The sequence below is a fragment of the Notolepis coatsorum genome, assembly GCF_963971535.1.
Source record: "Notolepis coatsorum genome assembly, chromosome: 14".
NCBI classification, from domain to species: domain Eukaryota; kingdom Metazoa; phylum Chordata; class Actinopteri; order Aulopiformes; family Paralepididae; genus Notolepis; species Notolepis coatsorum.
Genome location: NC_140178.1, coordinates 19,671,199 through 19,687,468, shown reverse-complemented (window position 1 = coordinate 19,687,468; position 16,270 = coordinate 19,671,199). Strand labels below are relative to the sequence as shown.

At 42.7% G+C, this 16,270-nt stretch overlaps 1 protein-coding gene across 3 annotated transcripts in view; it reads left to right on the top strand.

Moving 5' to 3' along the window:
- The window catches only part of camsap3 (calmodulin regulated spectrin-associated protein family, member 3), a 94,524-nt gene that overhangs the window by 14,923 nt on the left and 63,331 nt on the right, over window positions 1-16,270 (top strand). For all 3 annotated transcript variants that reach the window (XM_084328944.1, XM_084328943.1, XM_084328942.1), the window contains exon 2: window positions 2,322-2,581. In XM_084328944.1, coding sequence (XP_084185070.1) covers window positions 2,322-2,581 — 260 coding nt within the window. The remainder of the gene's footprint in view (window positions 1-2,321; window positions 2,582-16,270) is intronic.

The window sequence follows — 16,270 nt, the reverse complement described above, 5'->3', positions numbered from 1 at the left end:
AACCTGGAACCTCCGGATTGCCAGACGACTGCTCTACCTCCCGAGCCACTGTCCACCCATGATATCTCTACTAGTACTACAGCTTCTAGGGTTGTATCTAACTGATATCTCTACTATAGTACTCTATTACATGGCGTTTTAACATTCGCCGAAATGCTTGACTGTGATTGGTCAATAGCCCCCGACAGCGGTGAATTATTTTTCGATAACCACCGGTGATTATTGTTTTTCGCAGCTGGAGCAATCAAGCCCCACTGACACACACTGTTTCAGTGCAATCAGACACACCTGCCGGGCTGCCGGCGATAATAATAATCACTTTATTTGGGCTGACAGAGCCACAGAACAACTGCGTGACCTGCATTTGATCTCGTCTTGTCGATTTTGTCAAATGAATTAGGTATATTGTTAGTAAGTTAGCCATGTAATAAGCGGGATAATGTATAGCTATACTCGGTCATCATCACAAAATAATTGACCTTCACTGACGTTTAAAACACCTCGCCGAGGCGCCTCGGTATTTTAAACTCTGTCGGTCAATTATTTTGTGACAATGACCTCGTAGCTATACCAGCGTTTCCGTTAGCCGGTAATTACCGGTATTTGACCGGCAAAATATGTTGAAGTCCGAATATTTAAATATCTCCGGTCATAATGTCCGGTGAAAATAATTTCTCTAAGCACAATTTTATTATTTGAATTGTATTAAAATAGGCTCAAATTAAATAGCCTATGCGATGAACGAAACAATCATTACATGTTGCTTCACGCTGATAAAGCGCGGATGGCGCCGCTCGGATGTGAATCTTTTTTTTCTTTCTTTTTTTGAGCCTGTCTGGCCAGTGGCCACCATAACGACAAACAGGTATATCAGGCCCGAGTGGAAAGTTTAATTATCCTGGCTGAGGTGCGACATTATATCCACATTTTCCAGTTCACTGATCCAGCCAGGGTTACCAGTGACACAGTTCATTCTGGAACCTCAGATCCCAGCTGATCATGGAGTTCTACAGTATCGCGTTGGATCCATACACGTATCGATTTTTTCGAATGGTGATCAGGAATTGGAATATACCAGTTGGATACCATCTGATGTCAGGTAAGGACTCTATGTTATCAGTGTTAGGATAATCAGAGTAAGTTTGATGAAGTTATAAGCTGTTTTGTGAAATGTCTTCTTTCGGTTTCACTAAAAGTCCGAGAGGAAATCAACGGGGCGATTATCCGCGCGCGGCCGTAATGTGCTTGCGTGCACGTATAATATAAAAATATTGATCATCTAGCGTTTATTTGAAAACTATTCATAAAAAGGCCGACGAATATCAACGTTGTGGAATATTCCACTAAAAGACGATTTTCATAGAATGCTCCAGAATGAGCTGTTTTTTATATCAAAACGGGGGCTTTTCTAACTGCTCTGAAACGGAAACGACGCGATAAACAGCCTTGACAGCACTGACTGGAAAATAGTCTTTGATAATGCGATGGGCAGATTAGACACATAGCCATAATTTAAAACATAGATTAGGCGATATTAACGTTAACATTGGCGCCGATGGTGGCATTCAGCCGGTAAAAAGGAAAACCAGGCTGACCGGCATTTCTCGAATATGTCCGGGGATAGAAATCTTGCAGGACAAACAGACCGGCACGAATATGTTCTAACGGAAACGCTGAGCTATACATTATCCCTTACACAGCTTCTAGGGTTGTATCTAACTGATATCTCTACTATAATACTACAGCTTCTAGGGTTGTATCTGACTCCGATGTATCTCCACCATGGAGCTCCTGTATGTATCTAAATGTCTCTCTCTCTAGACAACGTCCCCATCCTGTATGTATCTAAATGTCTCTCTCTCCTCTCTCTCTCGACAACATCCCCATGGAGCTCCTGTATGTATCTAAATTAGGGATGTCCGATATTATCGGCCTACCGATATTATCGGGCGATATCGGCATTCAAATGTGATATCGGAAAATATCGGTATCTGTTTTCAATTTTTTTTTTTTTTTTTCTTTTTTTTACATTTCTAGAACCTTTATTTACCCAGGCAAGCAAGTAAGAACAAATTCAGATTTTATTTATTGTCAAAAGTATGCATAATGTTGTTGTGTTAATTCCACAACAAGAGATATGTAATGTTAATTACCTAAAATTATTCAGTTTTTTGGGGGGGGGGACGACCCTGCATATATTGGTATCTGTTGGTATCGGAAATTAAGAGTTTGACAATATCGGTATATCGGTATCGGTAAAAAAGCCAATATCGAGCATCCCTAATCTAAATGTCTCTCTCTCTCTCGCTCTCTCTCTTTAGAGAACGTGCCCGTGGAGCTCCGCGACCCCTTCTACTGTGACCAGTACGAGCAGGAGCACCTGAAGCCGCCCGTCACGCGCCTCCTGCTGTCCTCGGAGCTCTACTGCCGCGCGCACGGCCTGCTGCTGGGAGGAGGCGCGGCGGCGCCCAGAGACAACGCCGCCCTGCTGCAGCTCCTCGCCCAGAGAGGCTCCGCCGCCCCCAAAGACCAGGACACGCCGGTGACGGAAGCAGACCTCCGCCACAAGCCCATCAAAATGGTAAAGCAAGAGATGGGAGAGATGTAGGCGTGGTGGTGGGGGAGGGTAAACTAATGGCACTAGATGTCCATCACTCTGACAGCCTGTTGAGCTGTCAAATGCATATGGGTGGTGGTGGTGGTCACCCTAGATTCAGTGGAGGGGGGGGGGGGGGTTGAAGTCGCTGGTTGTGCAGCAGCTCCATCTAGACATCAATGGGGACGAGGATCAGCACCCTGGGGGGGGGGAGCCTGGAGAGCTGCTGGCCAGGGGGTTGTGGTGAAGGGGGGGGTAGAGGGGGCAGAGGGGGTCGGGATCTGGTTGCTTGTGGATGAGCGGACTTTATCCTTTGATTCTGTAGATTAAAGGACATCAGAAAGACCCCCAGCCACTACACCCCCCCCCCCCCCCCCCTCTCTCCTCCCTGATCCCCAAGCTTGAGTGGATCCAGCTGTAAGGGGTGGCGTGGGGGGGTGGCGTGGAGGGGGGAGTTGGGGGTGACACAAGGGACATCTGCTTTAATTCTAGAGTGGGGTGGGAGTGAGGGAGGACCTGGAGAGGTAAGACAATAGGAGGTTCAGATGAGATGGAGAACAATGGCTGAACAGTTCTAGTGAAACCGGAGATACCGAGTGTTGAGCGAATACTCTGCCAGGAGAGAGAGCCCCTCCACAAAGTCTCCCTATCAGGAGGAACCGGTTTGTTCTCTCAGTTCTTGACACTGAGGCTCTCTCTCTCTCTCTTCCCCCCCCCCCCCCCCCACATCCCTCTTTGAGTCGCAGCATTATATGGAAGCATTCAGTCCCCAAGCTTTTCTTTTTCAGATGAGAACAAAATAGAATGTTCGGTTGACTAAAACCGCGAGGCGAGACGGCGAAAAGGCAAACGTATATTTTTGTTAAGTTCGGTGGAAATCGGACAGCGCGTTCACAAGTAAAGAGTAATTTCCTGTACCATGCGTTTTTCTTTTCCCTGAAATCTGATTGGATCTGGCGGTCATGTGGTTTGGTCTTATCAATTATCTAAATGACACATTTGAAGATGTCGGTCTACACAGATTCCACTCGGCAGGTTGGGTAAAGATCAGGTGAACGGGCTCGGAGGGGGAGGACTAAGGAAAACTTTTATTTTCCCCCAATAATTAAAGATGGCGGAAAGTCCAGTATGTCAGACTTCATAGGACGAGTTGTAGTGTGTGAGGACGAGACACATCTCTGGGTGCCAGTTTCACAACTGTATTACATAACACTTAAACTAAACTGAAAATGTAAAGTTCAACAACCTGATGTGGTGCTAGAGGAAAGGTCATGGGGGTCACCAAAATCACTAGGGGTCATCCTCTAGGAGGAGTCATAAATGTCCACTGCAAATTTGAAAGGATTCCAATGACGGCTACGGTATGCGAGTTTGATCGCGTTCACCCAATGACGGGTTTGTTTGTTTGTCAGAAGAACAGATCTTCGCTCTAACCCCGATTTTTGAACGCTGCAGTAGAATTCCTCCCTTAGTTCCTCTTCCAACAGCATACGGTCTCATGTCCCACCCCACCCCCGAGCTATCTTTACTCATTGACCTATTTCCTTAATCCAGTACTAAGGTAAACAGAACGTCCCATCCAGGGGGGGGTTGACTGCGGTTCAATCCACTTGGTTTCAATACTTTTTCCTTTTTCAAGTGTCCGACAGCGATTTATTATATGTGTGCACTTAACGCCTTGTAACCGGGCTGTGTGAGTTCACAGTACATGTCTCTTCATTTTTAATAATTCAATTAGCGGTTTTACACATCACATTTTCTTTATTTGCCATGTTCATTAGACTGGATTGTAACGATGATGTACAAAGCTTAAAAACCTAGCTTATAAACAGAGGAGGAACATAAACCATCAGACGGATGACATATTACAAGAATGCATGTAAGCAGACACAGATGTTACTACACATAAACATCTGTACAGTAGACCATTTCAGACAGCAGACAGCCACAACAACAACATCAGCAGAGCAACAAAAGCATTTTTACATTTTTACATTTAGTCCTTTAGCCGACGCTTTTATCCAAAACGACTCACAAGTTCTGTACAACAGGTCAGCAGGAAGGGTACAACTCTATCAGCTGAGTAGTGACTATGTTCGTCAAACAGTTTGAGTGACTAGTAGTAAAGACGTATTAGCATAGTAGGCAAGTAATAATAGGCAAGGAAGATTATTTAGTAGCAAAGTGCATAATAGTAAAAGACGGTATGAAGGTTTATTAAAAAAAAAAAGGGTTGGAATAATAATTAATTTCAGATATTGATTGAAGTGTGTTTTTAGTCGATGGCGGAAACTTGGGCTGGTTTCAGCTGTCCTGACTGGTGGGGGTAATGTGCATTAATATTGGTTAAATACTAAGTATTGCTTAGATTGCTATTGGATTCTCATATGGTTTCAGAGCCGGTGCTTAGAGGTTGTTTTCACAGCCCTGCCTCGTGCAGACCCTCCAGGGACGCATAGATATCTGGTGTTTTCCCTGTAGCAGATGAGGCCTGTCCGCCCCCCTGCCCCCTGTAGCAGGTGAGGCCTGTCCGCTCCCCTGCCCCCTGTAGCAGGTGAGGCCTGTCTGCCCCCCTGCCCCCTGTAGCAGGTGAGGCCTGTCCGCTCCCCTGCCCCCTGTAGCAGGTGAGGCCTGTCCGCCCCCCTGCCCCCTGTAGCAGGTGAGGTCTGTCTGCCCCCCTGCCCCCTGTAGCAGGTGGGGCCTGTCCGCTCCCCTGCCCCCTGTAGCAGGTGAGGCCTGTCTGCCCCCTGTAGCAGGTGAGGCCTGTCTGCCCCCCTGCCCCCTGTAGCAGGTGAGGCCTGTCCGCTCCCCTGCCCCCTGTAGCAGGTGAGGCCTGTCTGCCCCCCTGCCCCCTGTAGCAGGTGAGGCCTGTCTGCCCCCTGTAGCAGGTGAGGCCTGTCTGCCCCCCTGCCCCCTGTAGCAGGTGAGGCCTGTCTGCCCCCCTGCCCCCTGTAGCAGGTGAGGCCTGTCTGCCCCCCTGCCCCCTGTAGCAGGTGAGGTCTGTCTGCCCCCCTGCCCCCTGTAGCAGGTGAGGCCTGTCTGCTCCCCTGCCCCCTGTAGCAGGTGAGGCCTGTCTGCCCCCCTGCCCCCTGTAGCAGGTGAGGCCTGTCTGCCCCCCTGCCCCCTGTAGCAGGTGAGGCCTGTCCGCTCCCCTGCCCCCTGTAGCAGGTGAGGCCTGTCCTCTCCCCTGCCCCCTGTAGCAGGTGAGGCCTGTCCGCTCCCCTGCCCCCTGTAGCAGGTGAGGCCTGTCTGCCCCCCTGCCCCCTGTAGCAGGTGAGGTCTGTCTGCCCCCTGTAGCAGGTGAGGTCTGTCTGCCCCCTGTAGCAGGTGAGGTCTGTCCGCTCCCCTGCCCCCTGTAGCAGGTGAGGTCTGTCTGCCCCCTGTAGCAGGTGAGGTCTGTCTGCCCCCTGTAGCAGGTGAGGTCTGTCCGCTCCCCTGCCCCCTGTAGCAGGTGAGGTCTGTCTGCCCCCTGTAGCAGGTGAGGTCTGTCCGCTCCCCTGCCCCCTGTAGCAGGGTCTATCCGCTCGCCTGCCCCCTGTAGCAGGGTCTGTCTGCCCCCCTGCCCCCTGTAGCAGGTGAGGTCTGTCTGCCCCCCTGCCCCCTGTAGCAGGTGAGGTCTGTCTGCCCCCTGTAGGAGGTGAGGCCTGTCTGCCCCCCTGCCCCCTGTAGCAGGTGAGGCCCCCCTGCCCCCCTGCCCCCTGTAGCAGGTGAGGCCTGTCCATGCTGGTACTGTAGTGGCCATGAGCTTAATGATGTGTGTTGTCACTAACGTTAGTGTTGTCGTCACTATACCGTTAGTGTTGTCACTGTAACTTTAGTGTTGTCACTAACTTCAGTGTTGTCACTATAACTTCAGTGTTGTCACTATAACGTTAGTGTTGTCACTATAACTTCAGTGTTGTCACTATAACTTCAGTGTTGTCACTATAACTTCAGTGTTGTCACTATAACTTTAGTGTTGTCACTATAACTTTAGTGTTGTCACTATAACGTTAGTGTTGTCACTATAACTTTAGTGTTGTCACTATAACTTTAGTGTTGTCACTATAACTTCAGTGTTGTCACTATAACTTCAGTGTTGTCACTATAACTTTAGTGTTGTCACTATAACTTTAGTGTTGTCACTATAACTTTAGTGTTGTCACTATAACTTCAGTGTTGTCACTATAACTTCAGTGTTGTCACTATAACTTTAGTGTTGTCACTATAACTTTAGTGTTGTCACTATAACGTTAGTGTTGTCACTATAACTTCAGTGTTGTCACTATAACTTCAGTGTTGTCACTATAACTTCAGTGTTGTCACTATAACTTTAGTGTTGTCACTATAACTTCAGTGTTGTCACTATAACTTCAGTGTTGTCACTATAACTTCAGTGTTGTCACTATAACTTTAGTGTTGTCACTATAACTTCAGTGTTGTCACTATAACTTTAGTGTTGTCACTATAACTTTAGTGTTGTCACTATAACTTCAGTGTTGTCACTATAACTTCAGTGTTGTCACTATAACGTTAGTGTTGTCACTATAACGTTAATGTTGTCACTATAACTTCAGTGTTGTCACTATAACGTTAGTGTTGTCACTATAACTTTAATGTTGTCACTATAACTTCAGTGTTGTCACTATAACGTTAGTGTTGTCACTATAACTTCAGTGTTGTCACTATAACTTTAGTGTTGTCACTATAACGTTAGTGTTGTCACTATAACTTCAGTGTTGTCACTATAACTTCAGTGTTGTCACTATAACTTCAGTGTTGTCACTATAACGTTAGTGTTGTCACTATAACTTCAGTGTTGTCACTGTAACTTTAGTGTTGTCACTATAACTTCAGTGTTGTCACTATAACTTTAGTGTTGTCACTATAACTTCAGTGTTGTCACTATAACTTCAGTGTTGTCACTATAACTTCAGTGTTGTCACTATAACTTCAGTGTTGTCACTATAACTTCAGTGTTGTCACTGTAACTTTAGTGTTGTCACTATAACTTCAGTGTTGTCACTATAACTTTAGTGTTGTCACTATAACTTCAGTGTTGTCACTATAACTTCAGTGTTGTCACTATAACTTCAGTGTTGTCACTATAACTTTAGTGTTGTCACTATAACTTCAGTGTTGTCACTATAACTTTAATGTTGTCACTATAACTTCAGTGTTGTCACTATAACTTCAGTGTTGTCACTATAACTTCAGTGTTGTCACTATAACTTCAGTGTTGTCACTATAACGTTAGTGTTGTCACTATAACTTTAGTGTTGTCACTATAACGTTAATGTTGTCACTATAACTTCAGTGTTGTCACTATAACTTCAGTGTTGTCACTATAACTTCAGTGTTGTCACTATAACTTCAGTGTTGTCACTATAACTTTAGTGTTGTCACTATAACTTCAGTGTTGTCACTATAACTTTAGTGTTGTCACTATAACTTCAGTGTTGTCACTATAACTTCAGTGTTGTCACTATAACTTTAGTGTTGTCACTATAACTTCAGTGTTGTCACTATAACTTCAGTGTTGTCACTATAACTTCAGTGTTGTCACTATAACTTCAGTGTTGTCACTATAACTTCAGTGTTGTCACTATAACTTTAGTGTTGTCACTATAACTTTAGTGTTGTCACTATAACTTCAGTGTTGTCACTAACTTCAGTGTTGTCACTATAACTTCAGTGTTGTCACTATAACGTTAGTGTTGTCACTATAACTTTAGTGTTGTCACTATAACTTCAGTGTTGTCACTATAACTTCAGTGTTGTCACTATAACTTTAGTGTTGTCACTATAACTTCAGTGTTGTCACTATAACTTCAGTGTTGTCACTATAACTTCAGTGTTGTCACTATAACGTTAGTGTTGTCACTATAACTTTAGTGTTGTCACTATAACTTTAGTGTTGTCACTATAACGTTAATGTTGTCACTATAACTTCAGTGTTGTCACTATAACTTCAGTGTTGTCACTATAACTTGTCACTATAACTTTAGTGTTGTCACTATAACTTTAGTGTTGTCACTACTATAACTTTAGTGTTGTCACTATAACTTTAGTGTTGTCACTATAACTTTAGTGTTGTCACTACTATAACTTCAGTGTTGTCACTATAACGTTAGTGTTGTCACTATAACTTCAGTGTTGTCACTATAACTTCAGTGTTGTCACTATAACTTCAGTGTTGTCACTATAACGTTAGTGTTGTCACTATAACTTCAGTGTTGTCACTATAACTTCAGTGTCGTCACTATAACTTTAGTGTTGTCACTATAACTTCAGTGTTGTCACTATAACTTCAGTGTCGTCACTATAACTTTAGTGTTGTCACTATAACTTCAGTGTTGTCACTACTATAACTTCAGTGTTGTCACTATAACTTCAGTGTTGTCACTATAACTTTAGTGTTGTCACTATAACTTTAGTGTTGTCACTATAACTTCAGTGTTGTCACTGTAACTTTAGTGTTGTCACTATAACTTCAGTGTTGTCACTATAACTTCAGTGTTGTCACTATAACTTCAGTGTTGTCACTGAAGTGTTGTCATTATAACTTCAGTGTTGTCACTATAACTTCAGTGTTGTCACTATAACTTCAGTGTTGTCACTATAACTTCAGTGTTGTCACTATAACTTTAGTGTTGTCACTATAACTTCAGTGTTGTCACTTAGGGCTGGGCGATATGGCCAAAAACGTTATCGCGATAAAATTATAAAATTATTTTCATATAACTCGATATCGATAATTATCGTTGATATAATGTCTGTCAAGTTTAATTAACTTGTTATGCCCGGCGCCGATGGACGGGCTATTAATAGACTTGTTTTGCTGCTGCGAATGTCTCGAGAGTCGAGTTGATGTCGTCATCAGTCCGCGCACGTTAGCAGTTAGCCAGCGCAAGTGGAGTATCTCATGACAATGTACTAAATATGACCATAAAATACTCTGTTCCGCCCCAATACATTGCAACGACGTCCACCGTATACCCCACACTACTATAACAGTTACCCTCAGAATTCAAAACACACACCAACTCGGCAGGTAAACTGTAAAATAGCGCCGTGCAAGCTAATTATCCTAGCCAGCCTCGTTTACAAGCGGTGTATTCCATGACGATGAACTAAATATGACCATAAAATACTCTGTTCCGCCCCAATACATTGCAACAACGTCCACCGTATACCCCACACTACTATAACAGTTACCCTCAGAATTCAAAACACACACCAACTCGGCAGGTAAACTGTAAAATAGCGCTGTGCAAGCTAATTAGCCTAGCCAGCCTTGTTTACGAGTCCTACCTCCGGGTCTCCTTCCGCTGTCGGCCATCTCCTTCACTGATTGGTTGTTAGTGCGTGTGCTCATATCCAATCGATATATCGAAACTTTGCAACCACGTTTCATGTTTATTTCGAGGAAATAATTTATCGCGATAGTTATCGTTATCGTTTTATCGCCCAGCCCTATTGTCACTATAACTTTAGTGTTGTCACTATAACTTTAGTGTTGTCACTACTATAACTTTAGTGTTGTCCTTCATTATAACTTTAGTGTTGTCACTATAACTTCAGTGTTGTCACTATAACTTTAGTGTTGTCACTAGAGATGTTCTGATACAATTTTTTCCTTTCCGATCCGATTCCGATACCTAAGCTTTGGGTATCGGCCGATACCGATACTTATCCGATACCAGTGCATACATAAAAAAAAAAAAACGATATTATATAAATTTTTTATAAATATAATTTTTTTTTTTTTTAACAAATACTGTTTTATATATACTGTTTTTTAGTCATAACTAGAAAGTAATGGTATTTATTCAACAACAGGTGATTGTATAGATTTGTATTAGTATCATTAATCAATGAGTATGGGGCTTCAGCACTGCAGATATACCCTACTCCAATGATCCACACGGACATTATACGTTGCTGCACTCGCTACCCACTGGCTCTGCAGATATACCCTACTCAGTCTGTCTACAAGGCTCCGTTCAGTAGCAGTCGGATCTGTTGTGATTTTTGCACAATAAATATTCAACATTCTCTTTTGAGACTCCGCCTCAGACTCTTATCATTTGGCACTAAAAGCTAAACATTGTCGCCGATATGGCTGTCCGCAACATGTCATTAATTGTGTACGCGACGTGCAATTGTGCAATGACGACGTTACCGTTAGCTAGCATGAGCTACCGGTATATGGGAAGACCATAGAAGACTGTAACGTTACTGGTGACATTGTGATTTAATTTGGAATACTCCTTTGCCAACTTGCTGTACTTTGCTTGCAGGTCTGCAGCCATTATTGCTGGATTATATGAATAGCCCCAACTTTAGCCAAGGTAATGTTAAAGCTAGCTTTCGGTTAGCTGTTCAATGCTAATAACACCAGCCACCAAGCGAACCCATGAGCTCCCCGTCAACACCGCTCTGTCGGGACGATGACATTTAAGAAAGTATCTGCTGTTAAAATGACAAATGGCATTGACACTTTAATCGATTAAGCACACGTTTGTTTTATAATGCTTACTCAACAGACCACAGTGTTGTTGATAAATTACGTCATATGGTATCGGAGCGCAGCATTAGAGGGTACTCGCCGATACCGATACCAGCATTTTAGCCAGTATCGGCGGCTTTTCCGATACTGGTATCGGTATCGGAACAACTCTAGTTGTCACTATAACTTTAGTGTTGTCACTATAACTTCAGTGTTGTCACTATAACTTTAGTGTTGTCACTATAACTTTAGTGTTGTCACTACTATAACTTTAGTGTTGTCACTATAACTTCAGTGTTGTCACTGTAACTTTAGTGTTGTCACTATAACTTTAGTGTTGTCACTACTATAACTTTAGTGTTGTCACTATAACTTTAGTGTTGTCACTATAACTTTAGTGTTGTCACTATAACTTCAGTGTTGTCACTATAACTTTAGTGTTGTCACTATAACTTTAGTGTTGTCACTACTATAACTTTAGTGTTGTCACTATAACTTCAGTGTTGTCACTGTAACTTTAGTGTTGTCACTATAACTTTAGTGTTGTCACTACTATAACTTTAGTGTTGTCACTATAACTTCAGTGTTGTCACTGTAACTTTAGTGTTGTCACTATAACTTTAGTGTTGTCACTACTATAACTTTAGTGTTGTCACTATAACGTTAGTGTTGTCACTGTAACTTTAGTGTTGTCACTGTAACTTTAGTGTTGTCACTATAACTTTAGTGTTGTCACTATAACTTTAGTGTTGTCACTATAACTTCAGTGTTGTCACTATAACTTCAGTGTTGTCACTATAACTTCAACTATAACTTCAGTGTTGTCACTATAACTTCAGTGTTGTCACTAACTTCAGAGTTGTCACTGTAACTTTAGTGTTGGATATAGATAATACAAAGACGGAAAACATAAACCGTGATTATTGTTTTTATGATGAGGGAATTTCAGAGGCTAACGTGCTTGTGTTTAAAATCACCTCATTCCCTCAGCAAGCGTTGTAATCATAACACAGACTCTATTGGTGCTCTGTGCTCAAATATGCTGAGCAAGAGGACAAATAACATTAAAGATAATGATTTATAATTTTTTTTTAATGATGTTGTAATGGTAGGCTGAGATTTGAAGTGAAACGGGAAGGAAGGAAGGAAGAAAGAATCCTTTAAATAATAAATGTTCACTAGCATTCCTAGAGGCTCCACCTGCTCCTTGCCACTTTCAACAATGGTAAATGGACTGCATTCATATAGCAGCTTTTATCCACAGCGCTTTACAACTCATGCCTCACATTCACCCATTCACTGACACGTTCACACACACCGACGGCAGAGACGGTCACGCACGGTGCCGCCCTGCTCATCGAGAGCAGTTAGGGGTTAAGTGTTTCGCTCAAAGACACTTGGACACGCTGCCCGGGAGGAGCCGCTGGAATCAAACCAGGAACCTTCAGATTACCAGACAACCGCTCTACCTCGTGACCCAAGAACTACCTCTGGGTACTTGGATTGTATATACCTGCAAAAAAAGAAAGACGAAACAACCATAGCCAACCTTGCAATATGCCTTTAATTACCATGTTATTGTGGTAATTGTTAGTTGGGTAGTAGCTATTATAGCTGTGTGTGTGTGTGTGTGTGTGTGTGTGTGTGCGCACACTCACTGTCTAGTGTAACTAGGCCTGCCGCGATAAGCAATAAATCGATTAATTGCCGCGATAATTAAAATGAATGCAATGATTTTGACGGGCGCGATTAATTGCTATTTGCGCGTTTGTTTTAATGAGGCGGAACCAGTGCCCCTTGTCAGTCACTGTCCGTGTTGGGAGGCGGGCCGCTGGCTTTACTACAGCACAGCACAGGAGCTCCGTGGGGCAACACCACATAGCTTAACTACATTTCTCAATAGTGTTGCTCCTTTTAACCAAGTAGCGTTATTTGTAGTGTAACGTTAGAATAACACAGAATAACCTTAATACAATTACATGCATCATTGTTTACAATGAACGGGTGGGGCTAGTCAAAGGACTGGAGACGGGGACAAGTTAAACATGAATTAATTTATTATAGCAGGTCGTTTTCGAGTCGTGCTGCAGTGCCTACGCACCACAGCTATTCTATTATAATACTGCTTTGACGCTTCCTCCTCATCGTTGATTGCCTGTAGTAGCTGCATCTAACGTTAGTAGCTAACGTTAAAACTAAAAAACACAACCGGACGAGACAAGTTGTCGGCTAGGATAATCGCAACAATACTTCCGGTCCGGTCGGTGGGCTTCAAAATAAAAGTCTTAAACACCGGAAAAGACGGAGCGGTGGGCTTCAAAATAAAAGTTTTGGGAAATAAATTTCTCAAAAAAATTCTCTAACCGGTCGCAATAATATCGCTTATCGCGATATTTTCGGGGGCAATTAATCGCCCAGCAAAATGTGTTATCGTGGCAGGCCTAAGTGTAACGATACCAAAATGTTTACTTTGATACTGATACTAGCCTTAGTGTCACGATACCGGTTCTAAAACGATACCACGGCAAAAGCTTAAAACACCAGGAAAAGTAATGAAATAATTATATGTCGAGTGTTTTGGGCTCAGCCCCTCCCTTCCCTCACTTTTGGCAAACAAAACGTAACTCTGCCCAGACTCCACTATGAGCAGCTCCAGGATATTCTAAAAGTATCCATACTAATAAAATTGGCGTATTATTGGACCGCTTTTTAACGGCTGGGTATCGCAATGAATGAATGAATGAATGAATGAATTATTTTATTTCGAATGTTTACAAATAAATAAACAAATCTTTTTTCGAACATTTTCACAAATAAACAAACAAAACGGATGGGTTTGAAGCCGAAGGCTTATAGAGCAACCTACCCATAATTCAAAAAACAAATTCAAAAATTCAAAATATAACAAACAAAAAAATAAATCAACAATCAACAAAAACCGATTCAGAAAAGAACAAAAAAAGTAAAAGTTTGCAAGATCAAACAAACAAAAAATCAACAAAAAACTTTCCTGAAAAGAACATAAGCCAACATAGGAAAATCTAAAATTAATTTTCAATACCAGAGTTTCATGGTAGGAAAAAAAATAAAAGAAATTGTAGGTTACATTTTACTATAAGATTCTAGAACCCTGTTTTTAAACATCTTTTTAAACTTAAAAATACTCCTGCTGTTTTTTATTTCATCCGGTATATTGTTCCAGAGTTTCACTCCTTTAACTGACAATACGATTCTAATATCGGTGTATTGTGCAACCCTAGCGCCGTCTCAGATCTGGGTGCTGACATGCGTCTCAGTTGTTGTCAGTGGCTTGTCCCTGAACTCCTAGCTTGGCTGTCGCTCCTGCTGCTGTTGTTGTTGCTACTGTTGCAGTTTGCTGCAGCTCATCCACCTCTGCCCGGCCTTGTGCTGCTCTCTGTGCTGCTGCTGACTGGCACCGTGGCAGCAGTGTGGCAGGCTGGGAAAGTGGGTCATGCAGCAGCAGCAGCATTAGGAAGAGATGCAATCTGCTGCAGCGCTGATTTTATAATAAAGCCAACGATATCTGTCACACTGTGACATGACCGGAGCACACATTTACACGGATGCAGATAAACAACTAACTGAGCTATGCTAGTAGTTGGTAACCTCTCTAATGCCATTTAAAGGTGATGTATGTGGTATTTTCTTGTTAAAATGAGTGTATTAGTATAGCTCTACATTCTGACAGTCATCACTGATACAGTCCCTCTGCTCTGCAGTGAACAGAAAATAAATGTTCTGGTATCCCGTTCTCACTTTATCCAATCCGGAGAGAGAACCCTAGATATTCTTGACTTATTTCAAGAAATCTTGCCAAGCCAGATTTGCTTACTAGTTACTACACTTCTAGATTATTTGACTGGTTTCAAGCCCATATTTGCTTAAAACTAGTTCTCATTTCTTATTTTTGTCAGACCATTTTTGCAGTGTGGAGTTCTATCGCCTGACTTGATAAAGTGGGAACGGGATACCAGGAAATGTATTTTGTGTTTATTGCAGATGCAGAGTGGAGGGACTGAGACTGAGAGACCCATGTTACTGACCAGACACTCTATATCGGTGATGGCTGTCGGAATGTAGAGAGCTATTATTTCTAGCTCTACATTGTAGACCACTTATGTTAACGACAAAATACCACCTATTGCACCTTTAACCTTTATCATGCCATGTGATATCGACCTCCAGTCTACTTTTGTTTATCACATCTTGCATTATGGTTATTCAGCTTGTGCTCAATTAGAGCTCGGGCCGTGCCAGATGTGACTGTATATATCGCCTGTCTGCAGTCTAGGGGCGTCCTGAAGGGAAGCTTCTAGAAACCACACCCTCTGGGGCCCTGTCTGGAAGTTGACCAGAACTGTGGAGCCTTCAGCTCCCTCCAGCATCTCCTGCTAGCTGGATGATTCCCACCCCAGTAGCTTATCCCCCTGCCAGTGGCCCCGCCCCCATCACTCCTCAGATTGAGGATAAAGATCTGTGAAGATTAGAGATAATCTGCCATCCAGACTGAACCAACGTCATCATCCACCAGTCCAGCATACGACCTACCAGAGGGGGACCTGACTGACCCGCCATATCTTTGTTTTCTGACATGGAAACACCAGCACACCATTTTTTGGCACATTGTAATGTTTTGATTTGATCTTTTATTTATCTCGAACACAACAAACGTACAAATCACAGTAAAGACAAAATGTAAACATAAACAAATGAGTCCGTTTTCATCCATAAAAAATACTAAACGAGGATGAGTTTTGAGAAGGTAATGGTGTACTATTTAGTATCGGGTGTTTGTTTAGAATCTTGCTCTTGAGTTTTACAGTTTAGAAATTAAAATGTCATAGCAGCATGGGGGGAGGGGGTACAGGTAGGATAGGTAGTCATTTGAAATCTAAGGATAAACCTCTTGAGATATGCTATCTCGTTTTCGAGGGGGTCCTTAACATACAATACAATACATAACAAAACAAAACACAGGACAACAAAATACACTTATACATTGACTGACGCTCTCCCAAGCTCACCCCCACAGTCCACACTGATTCCTCCCAAGAGGATCGTCAATATATATATTATGTTCCCATATAAGTGTACATACAAAATTACAGTTTGATCTGTAAACATATAAACCATAACACAGTACACCAGAGATGCAATTAGTA